At 38.2% G+C, this 20,830-nt stretch overlaps 1 protein-coding gene across 1 annotated transcript in view; it reads left to right on the top strand.

The window, feature by feature from the left end:
• Positions 1 to 20,830, top strand: part of LOC115219864 (CTD small phosphatase-like protein 2-B) — a 136,700-nt gene that overhangs the window by 94,464 nt on the left and 21,406 nt on the right. The window contains exons 2-4 of the mRNA XM_036509521.1: positions 5,078 to 5,249; positions 10,660 to 10,789; positions 14,903 to 15,031. Coding sequence (XP_036365414.1) covers positions 5,109 to 5,249; positions 10,660 to 10,789; positions 14,903 to 15,031 — 400 coding nt within the window. The 5' untranslated portion in view covers positions 5,078 to 5,108. The remainder of the gene's footprint in view (positions 1 to 5,077; positions 5,250 to 10,659; positions 10,790 to 14,902; positions 15,032 to 20,830) is intronic.

Raw genomic sequence — 20,830 nt, 5'->3', positions numbered from 1 at the left:
GAAGACGTGGGTTCCAGTCGATCTGATCAATGGAACAGCCTGCACATGAAATTAACATGCAAGTGGCTGAGTACTCCATAAACATGCATACCTCAATATAGTACTCAGTGGGATTCAGTGTGACATAGTATGTGATAAGGTCGACCCTTTGAAATACAAGTACAACTCTTTTTTTTTTTGCCAGTTGAGTGAACTGGAGCTTCATGAAATAAAGTGACTTGCTGAAGGATACTATGTGTTGCCAGGTATTGAACTCAAGACCCCTTTGAAATCTTGAGCTGAATATTGGAACCACTTAGCCATGTGCCCTCACATTTGTTAGACAAAAACTGTAGAAACTTATCATGTATGTGTGTGTTTGTGTATTTGTCCCCTGCCACCACTTGACAGCTGGAGCTAGTTTGTATATGTCCCTATAGTAGAGCAGTTTGGCAAAAGAAACTAATAGAATAAGCATTAGACTTTAAAAAAATAACTACTGGGGTCGATTTGTTCAAATAAACCCTTTAAAATGGTGTCCCACCATGATCACAGTTCAATGACTGAAACCAGTAAAGGATAAAAGATAGTATATGTGTGTGTGTTTGTATGGATTATAAATGTAGTCCATCACTCGGTTTAACCGTTTAGAAATTAAACTGATCATATCTGGCCCACCTGTTTTATGAGGGGGTGCTAAAAAGTTCCTGGCTTTAGGGGTTTCACAAAAGCCTGGTTTGAGGCCAAACCTTCCAAGTTCTTTTACAGGGCTCAGAAAAACTGAAGGACCACTGCAATAAATGTGTGAACCTGAGAGGGGAATATGTTGAATAAATCATAATTAACTGATCCTCCTGTTTTTTCTATTACCCAAAGCCAAGAACTTTTCAGTACTCTGCTGTACATTTAAACCAGCCAGATCCAGCCTCTCACACCTACACTACAATGTCATTCTAAAAATAACAATTACATCATCAAAATTTTGAAGTTACCAAATAATTCAAAACAATGAGAGGAAATAAGTATTACATTTGATAGAATAATCTGAATGCTAAAGGGTTATGATTGTCACCTGGTTTTATGTGTCTGTAGGGGAGTTCATTCTGTTACAAGCATTTGTAGTAATAGGATAGATTCATAGGATTCATAGAAGAAGTTTTGTGGGAATATTGAATTCACAAGCGGTCCTCGACATCCTGCATGCATATCCCAAGTGACGGGACGCCCTGTTTGCTGCGGAGTCTCCACAGACGCAGGGACAGAACGACCTCGAAGCCGCCGTTGCCGATCAGATGCCTCTTGGAATTTTCACCAGAGCCCCGTTGGCCAGGCTGCCTGCGGTCCTAATACTGCTTGGTGCCTGACCAATCCGCCTTGGGTGACCCTACCAGGAACCGAAGTTCTCAACGGCATAGCTCTGACACTGCCCATTTACACCACCCTACCACTTTGAGGAGGAGTTGGACTTTAGGGATGGACTTTAGCATTCAAATTAGGTCTCATTGGTTTGAGGAGACTTTGTTTTTACCTCCTTACCATTTTTAGGGACCGTGTAAAGCATCTTGGACACTGTCCTTGTCTCCTGACTAAAAGATAACACATTGTATGTATGTATATATATATATGTGTAATGTATGTATTTGTGTGTGTGTGTGTGTGTGTGTGTGTGTGTAATTGCTAAAAAAAAGCCCCACAAGAGTGGCAAATAGATATCTGTTTTCACCGATTACCCAGTCATGAAAGAATCTACAATCAAAAGATGATAGTCATCATTGAATCTAATGATCAGCCATAAGCATTTTGTAAAGGTCTGTGTAAATGTATATCTGTGTGCATATACATAATTGTATGTATCGGTGTGAGTGAGTTGTTGTTCTAGTTGATCAAATCCGCGACTGTCTTTCTGAATTCTATCATTGTCAGTGATACAGCATTATGGCAAGTTATGTAAGGTACATAACTCTGGAAGACATCAATTCACCTGGCTGAAAATATATACCGTATTATTCCTTTATAAGTCACACTTTTATATTTGATTTTAACTTTAAAAGCTGGTGTGTAACTTATATATAGGACAAAGCTAAAACCATGAAGGGAAGAATTTATTTGCCATGGTTTAACACTAAATTAGGTATATGACTTATACATGAGTAAATTTGGTATTTATAGCTCACTGTTGAAAACAACAGGTGCTTGTTGACAGGTGTTTAATTACTTTATAATGCAGATTTTAGTACTGTACGGTGGGTGATGATAGGTAAGAAATGTGCTCTGCCATGCTCATTTCAATAGTGTACACAGCATGGTCACCCACAACTTGTCTGTTATAATTCCATTCACATCTTGAATATTTTGTAAGAATTATTATTGGCTCTCTCTGTACCAGTACTTGATTGGTACATTGTTGTATAACCCCTACCTCCCCTAACAGATGAAGGGTGAAGTTGACTTTTGTAGGGTTTGAACTCCATGAATTACACAAAGATATATGCTTTCAAAAAAAAAAAACATCAAAATGTACCATTTTTTTTTATATTTCATAATTTATAAATGTTTTTTATTTTAAAGTTTTTGTTTTGGTAAATGAGATGTTTTCTACATACAAGATATATAATCCCATTTCTGTGTTGTCCCCTTGTAGGAAATAAAAAAACTCAACAAGATAGGTGCAGGAGTGGCTGTGTGGTAAGTAGCTTGCTTACCAACCACATGGTTCCTGGTTCAGTCCCACTGCGTGGCATCTTGGGCAAGTGTCTTCTGCTATAGCCCCGGGCCGACCAATGCCTTGTGAGTGGATTTGGTAGACGGAAACTGAAAGAAGCCTGTCGTATACATGTATGTATGTATATATATATATATATATATATATATATATATATGTATGTGTGTTTGTGTGTCTGTGTTTGTCCCCCTAGCATTGCTTGACAACCCATGCTGGTGTGTTTACATTCCCGTCACTTAGCGGTTCGGCAAAAGAGACCGATAGAATAAGTACTGGGCTTACAAAGAATAAGTCTCGGGGTCGATTTGCTCAACTAAAGGCGGTGCTCCAGCATGGCCGCAGTCAAATGACTGAAACAAGTAAAAGAGTAAGATATATAATCTGTTTGTTTGTCTTTTGATCTTTTGATGTGTTATTTATGGAATTGTTGAAAAGACCAGCTAGATTGAGGTTTTCTGCTGTATTTATTTGATGCCTAACACAACCTTTCTAATGCATATATAATATATATTGATAGATTTCTCTAGAGTTATGAATTGTTAAGAAGTTCATTCTGAAATAGCTTTGCATTTGTATTTTTTATGCACTTAAAGTTAGGAGTTGTAAAGTTGTGTCATTGACTCATGAACCAGGTGTTTGCCTTCTGTTTTTTTGGTATAGCATTGACATTTATCATTTACTGGACTTGGTCTATCTATTTGTACATGTTGTATCTTAGCAAGATTCATTTCAGCACTTGCTGTAATAATTACTCTTTTACTCTTTTACTTCTTGAGCAAATAAACGCCAGAACTTATTCTTTGTAAGCCTAGTACTTATTCTATTGATATCTTTTGCCGAACCACTAAGCTACGGGGACGTAAACACACCAGCATTGTTTGTCAAACACAGAGACACAAACATACATACACACACACATTATATATACTCTTTTACTTGTTTCAGTCACGTGACTGTGGCCATGCTGGAGCACCACCTTTAGTCGAGCAAATCGACATCAGGACTTATTCTATGTAAGCATAGTACTTATTCTATTGGTCTCTTTTGCCGAACCGCTAAGTTACGGGGACGTAAACACACCAGCATCGGTTGCCAAGCAATGTTAGGGGGACAAACACAGACACACACATATATATATATACACACATATATACGACGGGCTTCTTTCAGTTTCTGTCTACCAAATCCACTCACAAGGCTTTGGTCGGCACGAGGCTATAGTAGAAGACATTTGCCCAAGATGCCACGCAGTGAGAATGAACCTAGAACCATGTGGTTTGTAAGCAAGCTACTTACCACACAGCCACTCCTAAGCCTATATCAATATTTCTTTAGCATTTCAGTGTTGAGCTCAAATTTCCCCACAGACTTAAAGCCTGGTCTTCTATCTCTCAATTTCTAACCCTTTAACATTTAAAGCAGCCATATCTGGGCCCAAATATTCTACCTGTTTTATGTTCAAACCAACCATATCTGACCTCTCACACCTTCCCTTCAATGTCATTCAAAAAATTAGCAATTATGTCATTGAAATCTCAAAGCTACAACATAATACTTGATTAATTCAAAACGAGTCAAGTACATCAACATCAAAATAAAAAACCAAATGGATATTGTAGTTGTGATACCTGTGCCGGTGGCACATTGGGTCTCACAGAGGAAATGACGAAAGACCGAGACCTCTGTGATATGCTGTGACTGTGAAGACCCGACAAATGAAGTGAGTTCATGGTTCACAGGATGGCCTGCTGTGCTAACCTTGGATCGTAGAGTGATCCGCTGTGCTTGAGGAGACCTACTGAGTCAAGTATGTCAACACCAACATCGAAATAAAAATCAAATGGAAATTGTAGTTATGATACCCGTGTCGGTGGCCTCTAAAAAGCACAATTCGAATGTGGCTGATGCCGTCGCCACCTGGCTGGCGTCAGCATTGGTGACATGTAAAAAGCACCAACCGATCGTGGCCGTTTGCCAGCCTCCTCTGGCCCCTGTGCTGGTGGCATGAAAAAGCACCCACTACACTCACGGAGTGGTTGGCATTAGGAAGAGCATCCAGCTATAGAAACACTGCCAGATCAGACTGGAGCCTGGCGCAGCCTCCTGGCTTCCCAGATCCCCGATCGAACCGTCCAACCCATGCTAGCATGGAAAACGGACGTTAAGCGATGATGATGATGATGATGATGAACGTGAATAAATATGCATTACATTTGACAGACCAATCTGAATGGCTAAGAGTTAAATGTCACACAACTGACACAATAGTAATATAGGACTGACATAAATAGCAATTGGATTATACATACTAAAGTGTGTATTTGTGCGCCTACAGCTTGTTAATGCAACCAATTTTTTTTTTGTTTCCTTTCATAGATCATTTGTCAACCTTAAAGAATGCTTGACAATGCAGTTGAGGAGAAGAACTGAAGACAGGTGCCCTTGCGGCTGTGCCCAGACTACTGTGCCTGCCGGGTCACATGCCCTTCAGGAATGTAATAAAGAGAAGAAGAAGCACGTGATACAAGATAGCAGTGAAATACCAGAGGTAAGTCTTCGTAGCTGACAAGGTTTGAGTTTCTGGTTTTATTGAACGTCTTTTGGGAATAGCTTTTTCTCAAGAAACTGGACAATGTGGTGGTAAATTTTTGCTGTAATTAGTAATCTGCAAAAGAGATATTATGGCTAAATTAATGTAGATTTGTGGGTTTTACCCTTATATGTCAAAGCATTACATGCACTCACACATGCATGTGTACACACACACACACACACACACACACACATATATAGTCTTGCTACTCTGAGTATTTAATGTTAAATTTTTGCTTCTCATCTCTGTGGTTCATGAAACATATGCCAGTTATGATCGAGTACACTCCTCTCTTACAAAGTTGTTGGCTTGCATCAGTCAGCCCTGTATGAGGAACTTATAGTGTGGACATAGCTGATCAAAAACTCTAGACACCAGTTGTGACCTTGTTGTCAAAACTTTGGGCTTGAAGACGAGGCCACCTTTGTAAAAGTATAAACAAATTTATTCTTTCTTTTATTCTTTTGTGTGTTTCAGCGTAAAGGCTGCGGCCATGCTGGAGTACTGCCTGTTTAATCACCATTTTCATGGCCATTCTTAGGCAGTTAGCTTTTGGTGAAGGAGGGAGTTTTGACATTGCTGCCCTCTTTTGAGTTTCTTTCGTCTAGGACTTTGGACAGCAGGAAGTTAAGTTTCTTGGAAACATCTACCACTGCTCCATGTAGATTCTGAAGATGTTTTGGCAAGGTATTAAATAATCTTTCAGTCTTTGAATCCCAAGTTATTGCAGTACATAGTCCTCACTCTCGTCAGGACTGCTTGGACCTTTGGAACAGTGCAGTGATGTCTATATCAGGGGCTGCTGTAGCTGTCAATGCCATAGTTTGTTGAGAGAGTTTAATATTGAACAGGCTGAGAAAGTATAGAAAAGCTCCTTGACTGTTATTTGGTGTTCAGAATCTGAGTGTCTTCTTTCTCATCATCATCATCATCGCTGCTGCCGCCACCACCACCACCACCACCACTACTATTATTATTATTATTATTATTATTATTATTTTTAAATCCACTTTTTCCATCTGACGTGCAAGTATGGTATTTTATATTTCATTGGTCTTCACACATGATGAAACAGCTAAGCTGTGGGGACATTTTTTATGAGAGACTTGAGCACTATCACTGAAACAAAATGATGATTATGTGAAGACCCATGGAAACACCTACAAACACATACGTGGATAATCATGCCACATCCCCTCGCTCCCAATCTAAGAAACCCACACCAATACTATGATGGTTCTCATTGTAGTATAAGTGTAGGACTGAGTTCCTAAAACGAATGTACCATGTACCCGGTGTGGGTTCTGGTGTCACGCAAAAAGGTCTGGTACTGGTGCCATCCAAGGAATTGAAATTTTTACCATTAAGACTATTCTGCAGAGACCTGAATAAGTGGAAATCCGAAGAAGCAATATCTGGTGAATATGGAGGGTGGGGTAACACATCCCAGCCGAGCTGCAGCAATTTTTGTCTGGTTCCCAAAGCATCAAGTGGCGAAAATGAACTTTTTTATCTTCCATTTTAAAGGGTTACAGAATTAACACTGGTTATAGGAACATAAATCTTCTTCCACGAAAAGATAGCTTAAACTGTGCTCTAAATGGAGGTGTAGTCAAATCCTATTTTATGGACTCAACCATGTTCTAAAAAATAAGTCGAAAGGTAAGCTACTATAAATCGGCACAAACTTTCCGGACAACCCAATATTATTGCATCTGTTATTATATTGTTGGGAAGAGTCTCTCTTGAGTCCCTCTTGACTGCTAATATTTAAATGCCCAATGCCATGGGGAAGAGACATGAACTTTGCAAACTGCACTGAAAGCAATCTACCTAAAAGAAAACATCGTCATTTAACATCTGCTTCCCATGCTGGCATGGATTGGGCAGTTTGACTGAAAACTGATAAATCGGTGGGGCTGACCCAGGTTCCGATCTGATTTGGCAAGGTTCCTACAGCTGGATGTCCTTCCTAATACTAACCACTCCAAGAGTGTAGTGGGTGTTTTTTTATGTGCTAATGACCTGACACCGGCATTGACCACGACTTTGGTTTCACTTGGCTTCACAGGTCTACATGAGCACGGTATATCACCAAGGGTCTTGGTCACCTGTCACTGCCTCCATGAGGCCCAATGCTTGAATGGTGCTTTTTACGTTGTCACCAGCACAAGTGCCAGTCAGCACTGGCACTATCCATGACTATCAATTTCACTTGGTTTCACCCAATGATTGAAGGGTGCAATTAATGGGCTAGTTACATGATACTGGTATTAGCCATGACTACAATCTCACTTGGCTTGATGGGTCTTCTCAAGCATGGCATATCTCCAAACAGAAACTAAATAAAATATAATTAAGGCAGCGAGCTGGCAGAAACGTTAGCACGGCCGGCGAAATGCTTAGCAGTATTTCGTCTGCCACTACGTTCTGAGTTCAAATTCTGCCACGGTTGGCTTTGCCTTTTATCCTTTCGGGGTTGATAAATTAAGTACCAGTTATGCACTGGGGTCGATGTGATCGACTTAATACCTATATCTGTCCTTGTTTGTCCCCTCTATGCTTAGCCCCTTGTGGGTAGTAAAGAAACAGGTATTTCATCTGCTGTTACATTCTGAGTTCAAATTCTGCCGAGGTCGACTTTGCCTTTTATCCTTTCGGGGTCGATAAATTAAGTACTAGTTATGCACTGGGGTCGATGTAATTGACTTAATCCCTTTGTCTGTCCTTGTTTGTCCTCTCTATGTTTAGCCCCTTGTAGGCAATAAAGAAATGTGAAACTAAATAAAATCTGATACAGCATAGGGGAGACTTTTCAATCCCCTTATACAACCACTGTATCATGCAACCCACCAGGGTGGCATGATAAAATGCACTCATTTCATGTTATAAAGTAGTTTGTGATAGAAGGAACATCTTAACTTTATTAAAACGTGACAGTCAACCCATTGGAAATCCTTAATTGCATACACACATGACTAATGCTTAAAATGTTTCTGCTAAGTATAGTAGTGGGGTGGCTAAGTGGGAAACATCTGGCTGTGAGGAACCACCTCCTCTCCCTTGATTGTCATCAAACGATCGCACAAACTCTCTTCCTTTCAGATGCAGAAAATAGACACCAAACAACCAAAACATCATCAGAAACTCTCCTCTCCATGGTGGGTGCAAAACTTCATGGCTACCACCATCAACATTGGCACAGTGAAAGGTCGGTGTGGAGAGATTGTAGAGATGAGAGTGGATGTGTAAGTAGATGTATGCTGTGTGCAAGAGGTATGATGGAATTGGGCATCAAACAATCTCCTCACTTGTAAGGAACAAATTTTTTTCTTGGTAGTTAATAGAACCAAAATTTATTGAATAGACAGAGAAATAGTACAGTATAGCACTGTGTTTGATAATGTTTACAACACTGTTGAGGCAAGTGAAATCAAACTTGGTGACTGGCATCCATGCTAGTGAAACGCTAAGAGCACCATATGAGTGAGATCGTTGCCAGAGCAACAAGCTGGCCTCCGTGCCGATGGCACGTTAAAATCATTATTCGAGCGTTATTGTTACCTGCGTCGCCTTACTAGCACTTGTGCTGGTGGCACTTGAAAAAAAAGCATTCAAGCGAGGTCGTTGCCAGTACCGCTGGACTGGCTTCTGTGCAGGTGGCACATAAAAAGCACCATTTGAGTGTGGCTGTTGCCAGTACCACCTAACTGGCCCTCGTGCTGGTGGCACATAAAAGCACCCACCCACTACACTCTCAGAGTGGTTGGCATTAGGAAGGGCATCCAGCTGTAGAAACTCTGCCAGATCAGATTGGAGTCTGGTTCGCCAGACCTCAGTCAAATCGTCCAACCCATGCTAGCATGGAAAGAGGACGTTAAATGATGATGATGATGATGATGATGATGATGATGATGATGACACTTGTGCTGCCTCTAATTCACATTTGAATTTATCTTTATGTATGCATGTTGGAAAGTGGTCTTTTGCCACTGTTGTAGTCTTTTGATGATGGTTGTTGCCCTGACAGATATTGTTATATTCTGAAGTCATCAATAGAATGGTTCAATCTGGCACTCTACAACCCCCAGTTATACAGTGGTATTATCCTCAAAAGATTGGAGTGTTATTATGTCCACTCAGCATCACAGTCATCATCATCATTTGACGTCCGTTTTCCATGCTAGCATGGGTTGGAAGATAATTACTATATCAGTATAGACACGACTATCAACGCAGTCTACCCGTACTCTCAACCATTGACCATCTGACTTATCATAACATGGTCCATCAGACTCTCCTGCTGTCTGGAAAGTGGAGATGCCTGATGCACAGAAAAAGAATGGATAAGAATAATGTGCTAGTACTACGCTAATAGTATCCATCACACATTGTAAAATAGTTGGTGTTAGGAAGGGCATCCAGCTGTAGAAAGCAAGCCAAATCAGACCAGAGCCTGGTGCAGCTCTCCTGCTTGCTAGCTCTGGTGGAACTGTCCAACCCATGTCAACAGGGAAAATGGGCATTAAAGGATGATGATGATGGTGATGGTGATGAACCAATATAGTTATGGGTACACAAGAAATGTACTGAAATCACAGACAAGTTGATTGAAAAGAAAGACTTTGTATATAACAGTTGCACAAGAATATTTAGTAGTCAAAATACTTATAGAATATTATCTGATGTTCATAGGGCTCTAGTTGGTAGTTTCTGTTACTTAGACTTAAGTAGCAGTGGAAGAGGGTATTCCAAAAGTATTAGTAGTCATGGTAAAATCTGGGTGGATAAATTTCAGGGTTCTATTACCTCTGCTGTTATCAAAATGATTTGCTCTGTGAGAAGATTGTATGATGCTTGTGTATTAAGGGTGATGTTGCAGTGTATTGAAACATAGGTATTGAATGTAGGAAGCTGTGTGAAAACAGGAAGGAACTGAGGTGATCTTGTTCCATTAGGTGTGTAATGTGCATGGATATTTGAGCACAAATGAGCTGAGAGAAAAACTGAGTGTAAGAGTAACCAGTTGTAGTGTACTAGAGAGAAGACTGAATTTATGAGGACATGTGATGCGAATGAAGGATGACAGATGAGTAAAAGAAGTGCCAATTCAAGTGGAAGGAAATCTGCAGAAGAAGAAGACATGAGAAGAAATGGTAAAAGGTTGTTCCCAGGAGGCTGAACCTCATGGAAGGAGATTACAAAGGATTGATAAATACCAGTAAATTACTGGGGTTGATTTAATGAAACATACTCTTCCGCAATATTTCTGTCTTTGAGCCAATGTAAGAAATTGTTACTATAAAACTGTTAACGAATGTAATAAGTTAACATTAATAGCTGTAATTTGGGAATTTTCTTACAGAATAATCCTGAAACTCCTTGCAAGCAGTTGAAACGGTTCGATACAGCTCGATACAACAATGGTATGAATGGGTTGGAAGCTCCAAATCTAATTACATCCTCACCAATTCAAAAGAAAATTCACAAAAAAGGTATGTTTGTTTTTACTTAAATGTGATTTTTATTGATTTTCTTCACTGGACACCAATATAGTAAGTGAACATAGAACCCTCTACTGACAACCAGAAATTCCTCATATATATATATATATATATATATATATATGTCCATGCCTCTATGGTATATGTTTTTTATGTGTTGTATATATTTCTGACTCTGCTTTGTGTGTGTGTGTGTGTGTGTGTATATGTATGCATGCTTCTATTTATGTGTTCACATGTGGCTGTATGTATCTTAGCTGTACAGCCATGCCTATCCTTACTCTCCAACTATATATGCAGGGTGAGCCAAAAGTCATGCACCAACAAATGACATTTTTTAGATTGCATTATTATTATTTTTTTAATTTGGTTTGTCACGTACAAGTATGTGTGTATTCATCACTATTTTATTCATCTTATTCAATTTTAGAAAAATTGAAGCATGTCTGACAATTCCAGTGTGTGCTGAAATTATTTTATGTGTGACTTTTGACCCACCCTGTATATATATATTCCTAATTAGGACATCAAATTATCGTAGTTTTTGTTCATAATACAATTTGAGCTTAGCTCTGCAAGCTTAAAAATTATTTAGAAATGTAGCAAAGTACTGCAAGTCCTTACAGTATTTTGGCATGGTACCAATTTATGAGTAGCTGAACTGAGCTATGGAGATTTTAAATGGCTTTACTTGGGAGCCAAAAACACACCAATATTCATAACTTTTATTGCTTATAGCTATGTGCTATAGTTCCCTTATCATACCAATATATTGGTAGATAGACTGGTGTGTGAGATTTTCAACAGAGCAAAGTAAAATGTTAGTGACCGAGGGGAAACTGGTAACCTTTTGAAAAATAGACCAGCATTTTTATAATTTTGGTTGGCAGCATTCAGGTCAATGGTAAGTTTCAGTGGCTCATTGTTACCATTTATTTTCCATTTTTTAGCCTTAACATTGATAAACATTATTATTATTATTATTTTTAAGGCAGTGAGCCAATAGAATCGTTAACATGTCAGACAAAATACCAAGCAGCATTTCTTACGGCTGTTTATGTTCTCTGCTCAAATTTCACCATGGTTGACTTTGCCTTTCCTTCTTTCATCATTGATAAAATAAGTACCAGTCAACTACTGGGGTTGCTGTAATCAACTACCCCCTCTCCCCTTGTGCCAAAGATTGAAACCCTTACCATTTATTATTGTTATTATTAAGGTGGTGAGCTAGCAGAATTGTTAGCCAGGCAAAATGCTCAGCGGTATTTTGTCTGTCTTTATGTTCTGAGTTCAAATTCCATTGAAGTGAACTTTGCCTTTAAATCCTTCGGGGTCGATGAATTAAGTACCAGTGAGACACTGGGGTTAATGTAATCAACTAGTTTCCTCCCCACAAATTTAAAACCTTGTGTCTATAGTAGAAAGGATTATTATTGTTACTATTAGAAGAGTGGTGAATGATAAACTCAGTAGAATGCTGTAAAAATGTTTTATGATATTTAGTTACAAAACATTATGGTGAATTATTTGCCAACATTAGTGTAGTATATAATGTGCTCTGAGTTCAAATCCTGCCAAAGTTGACTTTGCATTTCATAAAATATAATACAGAGGAGTGAACTGGCAGAATTTAGTCAGAGATCATGCCTTACAGCATTTGTAAAGTCTCTGGTTTGAGGATTCATAATAACTTGATATCTTAATACACTTGAATACTTGTTGCAGCAGAACGTGTGTGTTGTGGTTTCTTCCTCTTTTTTTTACCTCACCTGTCTTGGAGGATCCTGCAAAAAGGTCATGGGTATTGTCCTTCCTCCTCTAAGTGTGTGTGTTTGCGTGTGTATACTAATTACAATGTGACACAGGAGGATGACAAAGGAATATATGGTAAGACAGCAAAACACAGACCTTTGATGCGGACATGCTCAACCCCTCATCAGTTGTCGACCAAATATCATCACAATTTTGACACCTTATGAGTGTCATTCAATTTGGCAGTGTCAGCAACATAAACGGCTGGTTTATAAATGAGGGGACATAATAGATGAAAAAGGACAGAAAAATAAGACAAGCATAATAACAAGAAAAGATGAGGTCACAGACAGAGCAGTAAATTATGACAAATGATGAGAAGAACAGGAAATATATGTGTGTGTGTATTAGAATCCTAGATGAATGTAGTTTGAAATAGTTTTTAATTTCAAACACTTTAAAACCATTGATTGCCAAAACTTGCTACAGAAACCTTTATATGACGTTCCAAAAATCATAGAGTTCATAATTAATTTTTAATGAACAGTTCCCATCAAATTATTACACAAGACAAAAATTGTTTTATAAAGAGACATATGAAAAAAAAACAAGCAAAATAGCTTATTTTGAAAATGGTGAATACCATTTTTTTTTTTCCATAAAATATATTTTATTACAAGTCACCTTATTTTGTGAACTTCAGAATCTTTTCATGGATCCTGCTTTGGGAAACATTGTTTTAAAGTATCTAATGTGATCTTTATGCTTCCTAAAATGCTCTTCTTTTAAAGTAGATCCTGATGAGAACTTAGTGATAATCAGCTAGTAATTTTTTAAAATTTGTACCATATGACTTTTATTTGATACTATGACTTTTATTTGATACTATGTACAGAGAATGTTCTGGATTCAAACTATTTTTATTTTTATTTGCTTTATTTTTATTTTATTTTATTTCCTTTTAATTTGTTTTCTCTTACACAATCTTTTGGAGAATCTTTTTTTCAAATATCTTAGTAGATAGAATATTTCTGTGACTGTCTTCTTTTGTGGATCAACAGAACTGTTAGAGCATCATACAAAATGCTTTATGGTATCAAGTTATGACTTATTATGGTCTGAGTTTGAATTCTTTCAAAGCCATTTTTGCCTTTCATCATTCGTAGAGTTAATGGCATATGGCACCGATTGACTGGAGTCAGTATAATTGACTATAATGGACTTATTGACTATACTGACTATAATGAATTAATCGACTATTGCACACCCCTGAAAATTACCATCTTTGTGTTTGAATTATTGTTTATATATATAAACAATAACACAGATAGTTTGAGGCTCGTTACATGTTCTTTATTGATGAACAAAACAATTACATCATGTTAAAAAAAAAACGTTTTCTTCAGGTGAATTAAGAGTAAAATTTATAAGTACCTATAAGCATATGGTACATAAGCAAATACTTGAGTGTGAACATGTAGGAAAGAAGAGTAGTCATCATTGAAATTATGGCGTTATATTTCATTAGAAGAAAGAGACTTTGTAAGTCTTTACTCTGAATTTGTTGTTTCTGATTCTTGGACAGTATCAGGAAACACTCATCATGTACATTTATGTGTATATGTATATATACACCAATACACATACATGCATACAAACACACACACACACTATTAGAATAAAACGTTTTTGATATTGGACAGAACAGTGTACTAATAATAATAAGAAAAATAAAATTGATCAGAAGGAATGAAGGAATTATTCCTTAGTTTATTGATATACAAGTTACAGAAAGTCTTCAAATTTTCTAAGAAAATTAATTGAAATGGAATGACATCAAATACAGTAAAATATAGTAGATTATTGGAGTTAGGAAGGGCATCCAACTGTAGAAACCATGCTAAATCAGACTGGAGTCTGGTGCAGCCTTCCAGCTTGCCAACCCTGGTCAAACTTTCCAACCCATGCCACCAGCATGGACAATGGACGTTTTATGATGATGATGATGATTTATGTTATATTTAAAATTGCTTCAAGCATTCTCAGGTGTTAGATGAGGAATTCTTAAATGTGATAATGTAAAATAGTCTATTTTATTTTATTTCATTCCATATGATTTCCTTGGGAAATTTAAAGACTTTCCTTTCTGTTTTATCAATAAAGTAAGGGACAATTTCTTCAATATATATATATATATATAATATATATATATATATATATATATATATATATATATACATATATATACATATATATATATATATATATATATATATGTCATCATGGTAGATGCTGTTTAGAAAGATTGTTAGTCTCTAATGGGAATTCACTAACTGAGCACTGTTGTTCCAGGTAGTAATCCCAGAAAGGGTGTATTGCACGCCGTAAAAGAAAACAGCCAAACTACTATCAGTCCAGCGAGAACAACTTTCCATGGTACTATGTTTTCTCCAATGTACCAGTTTTACGGCACCAATAATGGTGAGTCAATACTAAGTCCTCCTCCTCCTCCTCTTTTACATTGAAAACTTTTTTGTTTTTCTTTCTCTCTCTCTCAAACTGTTTGTTTATTTTATTTTTTTTATTTTTCTGCTTTTTGTTTCTTTATTTTTATTTTGTATTTTTTATTTTATTTTCATTTTTTAAATAGAGCAGCCTCTGCTGTGGTTTAATTTAATTTCAAATTTTTTTTTTTTTTTACTTGTTTCAGTCATTTGACTGCGGCCATGCTGGAGCACCGCCTTTTAGTCGAGTAAATCGACCCCGGGACTTATTCTTTGTAAGCCCAGTACTTATTCTATCGGTCTCTTTTTGCCGAACAGCTAAGTGATGGGGACGTAAACACATCAGCATCGGTTGTCAAGCAATGCTAGGGGGACATACACAAACACACACACACATATATATATACATATATACGACAGGCTTCTTTCAGTTTCCGTTTACCAAATCCACTTACAAGGCATTGGTCGGCCTGGGGCTATAGCAGAAGACACTTGTCCAAGATGCCACGCAGTGGGACTGAACCCGGAACCATGTGGTTGGTTAGCAAGCTACTTACCACACAACCACTCCTGCGCCTTTACACTTGATAATGTAAAGCAATTCTTATCGTGGTATAAATATGATATCTACACTCCTAAAGCAGTATCTCCTTACTGCGAGGGGAAAAATGTTATTTTGGTGGTATTTTACTAGTTTTAGTAATTGGTCTGTGACCATACTGGGGCACTACCTTCAAGGATTTTATTCAATCTTATTGATACCCCTGCTCTTGTTTCAGTCAGGTACTTATTTTATTGATTTCTTTTTATCAAAGCACTAAGTCATGGGACATAATCCAACATTAGTTTATGCTGGTAAATGTAAACACACACACACACACACACACACGTCTGTAATATTATACAGGCACAATATAATAGCCACAGTCGGTCCAGCATTTTGATAGTTTCAACCTGTTGAAATCCTAGTTCTTCTACAGTTATTATTATATTTAATTTGACTTTGTGTGTGTGTGTGTGTGTGTGTGCTGGATATTGTTGTAGAGCTGGAAACGAGGCAATTTCTACTCCTCTCCTCTGGAAGCCATCTACTCGCGATACCAGAGGGCGCACACTCCCCTGCCCTGATGTAATCTCCAGGGATACAGGCATGCAGCAACAGGACCTCCGTAATGCTATGATGGACCGTGAATTCTGGCATGGCATAGTAAATTCCATTGTCTCGATCACGGTCGAACCTTGATGATGATGATGTGTGTGTATGCATATATGTGGTGTGTGTGTGTGTGTGTATAAATATATATATATATATTAATAAATTCCAGGTAGAAAATTTCTTTGCTACCAGTGGTCTAGTGAGAAGAAAAAACTAGTCAATAGACTATATATTATTCATATAAAAATACAGTGTACATTTAAACACATAAGAGGTAGCCATAACAGGGCATCTCTTATGTGTTTAAATGTACACTTTATTTATATATATATATATATATATATATATATATATATAAGATCCCCTTCAGTCATGAATGACCATGGGATTGCACTTAGAAAGTTACCCTCTGAGGTACAAGTCTAGGCACAGTTGTTTATGGAAGACCAGCAGTCATCCATGCATACCAGCCTCACCTCTCCATGCCATTGATGTTATCCAAGGGAAAGGCAAAGGCCAGTACAGCTTGGCACCAGTGATGTAGCAAATAATTTCTACAGATGAGTGAACTGGAGCTACATGAAATAAAGTGTCTTGCTAAAGAACACAACACACAGTCCAGTCTGGGAATCGAACTCATTAACTCATGATTATAAGCCCAACATTCTAACCACTGAGCTATATATATATGTTTGTGTGTATGTGTGTATAAATATATATGTCAAAAATTTAACAAAAACACAACAAACAAATATTACAATAACATAACAAACAGAAAATTCTTAGCTTATTTCTTATCCTTCATAAATTCAGTGTCCAAAAGATCATTACAATTTCATACCTTTAACGTTAAAGGCATGAAATTGTAATGATCTTTTGGACGTTGGCTGATGAGGAATAAACTATGAATTTTCTGTTTGTTATGTTTTTGAAATATTTCCATTTGTCGTGTTTCTGTAAAATTTTTGATACATAGGCAGAGGCTTGACAACTGAAGCTGGTGTGTTTACGTCCCCGTAACTTATTGGTTCGGCAAAAGAGACCGATAGGATAAGTACTAGGCTTACAAAGTATAAGTCCTGGGGTCGATTTGCTCTACTAAAAGCAAATGACTGAAACAAGTAAAAGAGTATATATTTATGTAATGCTATACTTCTGATTTTATATATATATATATATTATATATATATATATATATATATATATTATATATATATATCATCATCATCATCATCATCATCATCATCATCATTTAGCGTCCGTTTTCCATGCTAGCATGGGTTGGACGGTTCAACTGGGGTCTGTGAAGCCGGAAGGCTTCATCAGGCCTAGTCAGATCTGGCAGTGTTTCTACGGCTGGATGCCCTTCCTAACGCCAACCACTCCGTGAGTGTAGTGGGTGCTTTTTACGTGCCACCTGCACAGGTGCCAGACAGAGCTGGCAAACGACCACGAACGGATGGTGCTTTTACGTGCCACTGGCACGGGGGCCAGGCGAGGCTGGCAACAGACACGAGTGGATGGTGCTTTTACATTCCACTGGCACGGGCGCCAGGCGAGGCTGGCAACGGACATGAGCGGATGGTGCTTTTACGTGCCACCGGCACAGAGGCCAGTCGGGGCGGTGCCGACAACAACCACGATCGGATGGTTCGCTTAACCACAGATGCAATTTCCACTGATGTTGATCGACCTCAATTTTGGTTCTGCTTTCTGATATCTGATTTGATTTGGTTTGATTTTGATTTTGATTGTTCTCACTGGTCTTGCCGAGTCTTCACACGCACAGCATACTTCCATAGGTCTCGGTCTCTAGCCATTTCCTTGGTGAGACCTAAAGTTCGAAGGTCGTGCTTCACCACCTCGTCCCAGGTTTTCCTGGGTCTACCTCTTCCACAGGTTCCCTCAACTGCTAGGGTGTGGCACTTTTGCCCACAACTATCTTCACCCATTCTCGTCACATGCCCATACCAGTGCAGACATCTCTCTTGCACACCACAACTGATGCTTCTTAGGTTCAACTTTTCTCTCAAGGTACTTACACTCTGTCGATTATGAACACTGACATTACTCATCCATCGGAGCATACTGGCTTCATTTCTTGCGAGCTTACGCATATCCTCAGCAGTCACAGCCCATGTTTCACTACCATGTAGCATGGCTGTACGTACACATGCATCATACAGTCTGCCTTTTACTCTGAGCGAGAGGCCTTTTGTCACCAGCAGGGGTAAGAGCTCTCTAAACTTTGCCCTGGCTATTCTTACTCTAGCAGTTACACTTTCAGCACACCCACCCCCGCTACTGACTTGGTCACCTAGGTAGCGGAAGCTATCAACTACTTCTAGTAGTATATATATATATATATTATATATATATATATTATATATATATATATATATATATATGAATGTGTGTGTGTGTTACTATCTCCTTGCCTTGACATCATGTAATAACTGTAAGTGAGTATCACCACCACGTAAACAGTGTTCTTCGTTTCCAGTTTTTTGTGAAAAACATGTCAGGCCATGGAGAAATATTACCTTCCTTCAAAACAGGTGTCTAGAAAATCTGTCTCAACAAAATCCATCTAACCCATGCAAGCATGGAAAAGCAGATGTTAAAATGATGGTGATGGCGGCAGCTATTGTTGTTTTCTAGTTACTTACTTGTACTTGTGGCAACATTCACCCTGGGCGGGTTGAGTCGGCTTCTTCTACCACCCTCGAGGCATCTCGAACCATGGCAGCCCACGCACAATGGTCCTGTGCCAGTTCACTGGAGATAGCGAGCCAGTCACGGTTTCATCGGGACCGCAGGTGTTCAGCCTGCGCCGATGGAACCGTTCTCTAATTAGCTGGTTGTGGCCCTATAACTGCCGGTGTCAGCCCCGTTCACATTCGGTGGCCCTACCAGGAGCTCAAAGTCCCTGACGGCATACCTCTCACACTCATTTGTTTAACCTCCCTACCACAATGAGGTCAGGGGTTGGACTTTGAGGAAGGACATCCACCATGCTGCATCTCATGATTTCAGTGTGCTCTGCTTCATCTGGTTAATACTATTTAACCATTAACTTGGATCCTGACAGGTTTTCCTACTCCAGATCAGAGTAGACCTAGGAATACTAGTAGCTATATGGTGGTTCCATGCTCCTCAAAACCCTGGAACTCTCGAAACACGGCCCCACTACAGGATACAGTTTAAATTCATAAGAACTGAAAGTGATAATTAGTAATGGATCTGACTCCAGTAAACACATATCTCCACATCCAGTTGAATTGTTAGCAACAAGCCATAAATAATAATGCTAGTTTCGAATTCTGCCATGAGGCCTGCAATTTCGGAGGAGCAGGTAAGTCGATTACATCGACCTCAGTGCTCAACTTATTTTATTGACCCCAGAGGGATGAATAGCAAAGTTGACTTTGGCAGCATTTGAACTCAGAATGTAAAAACAAGCGAAATACCACTAAGCATTTTGCCTGGTATGCTAATGATTCTACCAGCTTGCTACCTTAATAATAATAATAATAATAATAAAAATAATTAATAATAATAATAATTAATAATAATAATAATAATAAAAAAAGATAGGCTACAGCAAATATTCTGCTCAGTACCACAGATTTGCTTGTTAGTTGTTTGACTTTAACCAGTTGACCATGTCCCTTAGTGGCTGACGATATGTGCATCTCTGATCATGAGCAGAAGTAGTGGGGGAGCATCATAGCCGTGTGTTGAAAGGAATTCTTAGAGGTTTGGATAATTCACCTTTGGAAACATGGCTGGTTCGTTCAACAGCCTTAAACAATCATTATTTAGCGGGGCTACTCGACCAGAATAAAATTCTAACTGGGCCTCACCTGCAAGGTCATGTGCTGTTTATCTTGATATGATATGAGATCACCATGTCGTGCACATATGGTTGTGATGCATGTGCCTGGTGTACCCTTATCAGACGGGTAGTCATGTTGGGTATACTGGGGTTCATATATTTTACCCTAGTGTCACTTTGTGGCATGCACTGCTCTCCCACTCAATAATAATAATAATAATAATTTACTAATCTAGTCTTTATATTTACTAATCTTATAAATCTAATAAAGATTAGTAAATATAAAGACTTATTATAGAAATTGAAAAAAATGTGGAATCTCAAGGCAACTACAGTACCAGTGATTGTAGGATCTCTAGGAATGATAAAAAAAAAGGTACTGAAACCTATTTGAAAATGATTCCAGGCTTACCATCCCTACAGGAAGTGCAAAAAATCGTATTAACTGGAATGGCTCATGTACTGAGAAGAGCATTACCACTGTAAAAACAACATCCATCCATGACTTTATTTATTTATTAATTTTTAAATACATATTTTATCAGTGAATTTGCACATTTAATCTGGGAATGCATACAATGAGCTTCTCTGCCCCAGGTGTATGGAAAACACTCAGCGAGAAACGGAAGAAAATTTGAAGAAAGAAGGAAAAAACATAATAATAATAATAATAATAACAATAATCTTTTCTACTATAGGCACAAGGCCTGAAATTTGTGAGGAGGAGGTATATCAATTACATTGATCCCAGTGTGTAACTGGTACTTATTTTATTGATTCTG

Source organism: Octopus sinensis, linkage group LG15, assembly GCF_006345805.1.
Source record: "Octopus sinensis linkage group LG15, ASM634580v1, whole genome shotgun sequence".
NCBI classification, from domain to species: domain Eukaryota; kingdom Metazoa; phylum Mollusca; class Cephalopoda; order Octopoda; family Octopodidae; genus Octopus; species Octopus sinensis.
Note: the sequence above shows the minus strand (reverse complement) of the source record. Positions and strands in the feature narration are given on the sequence as shown.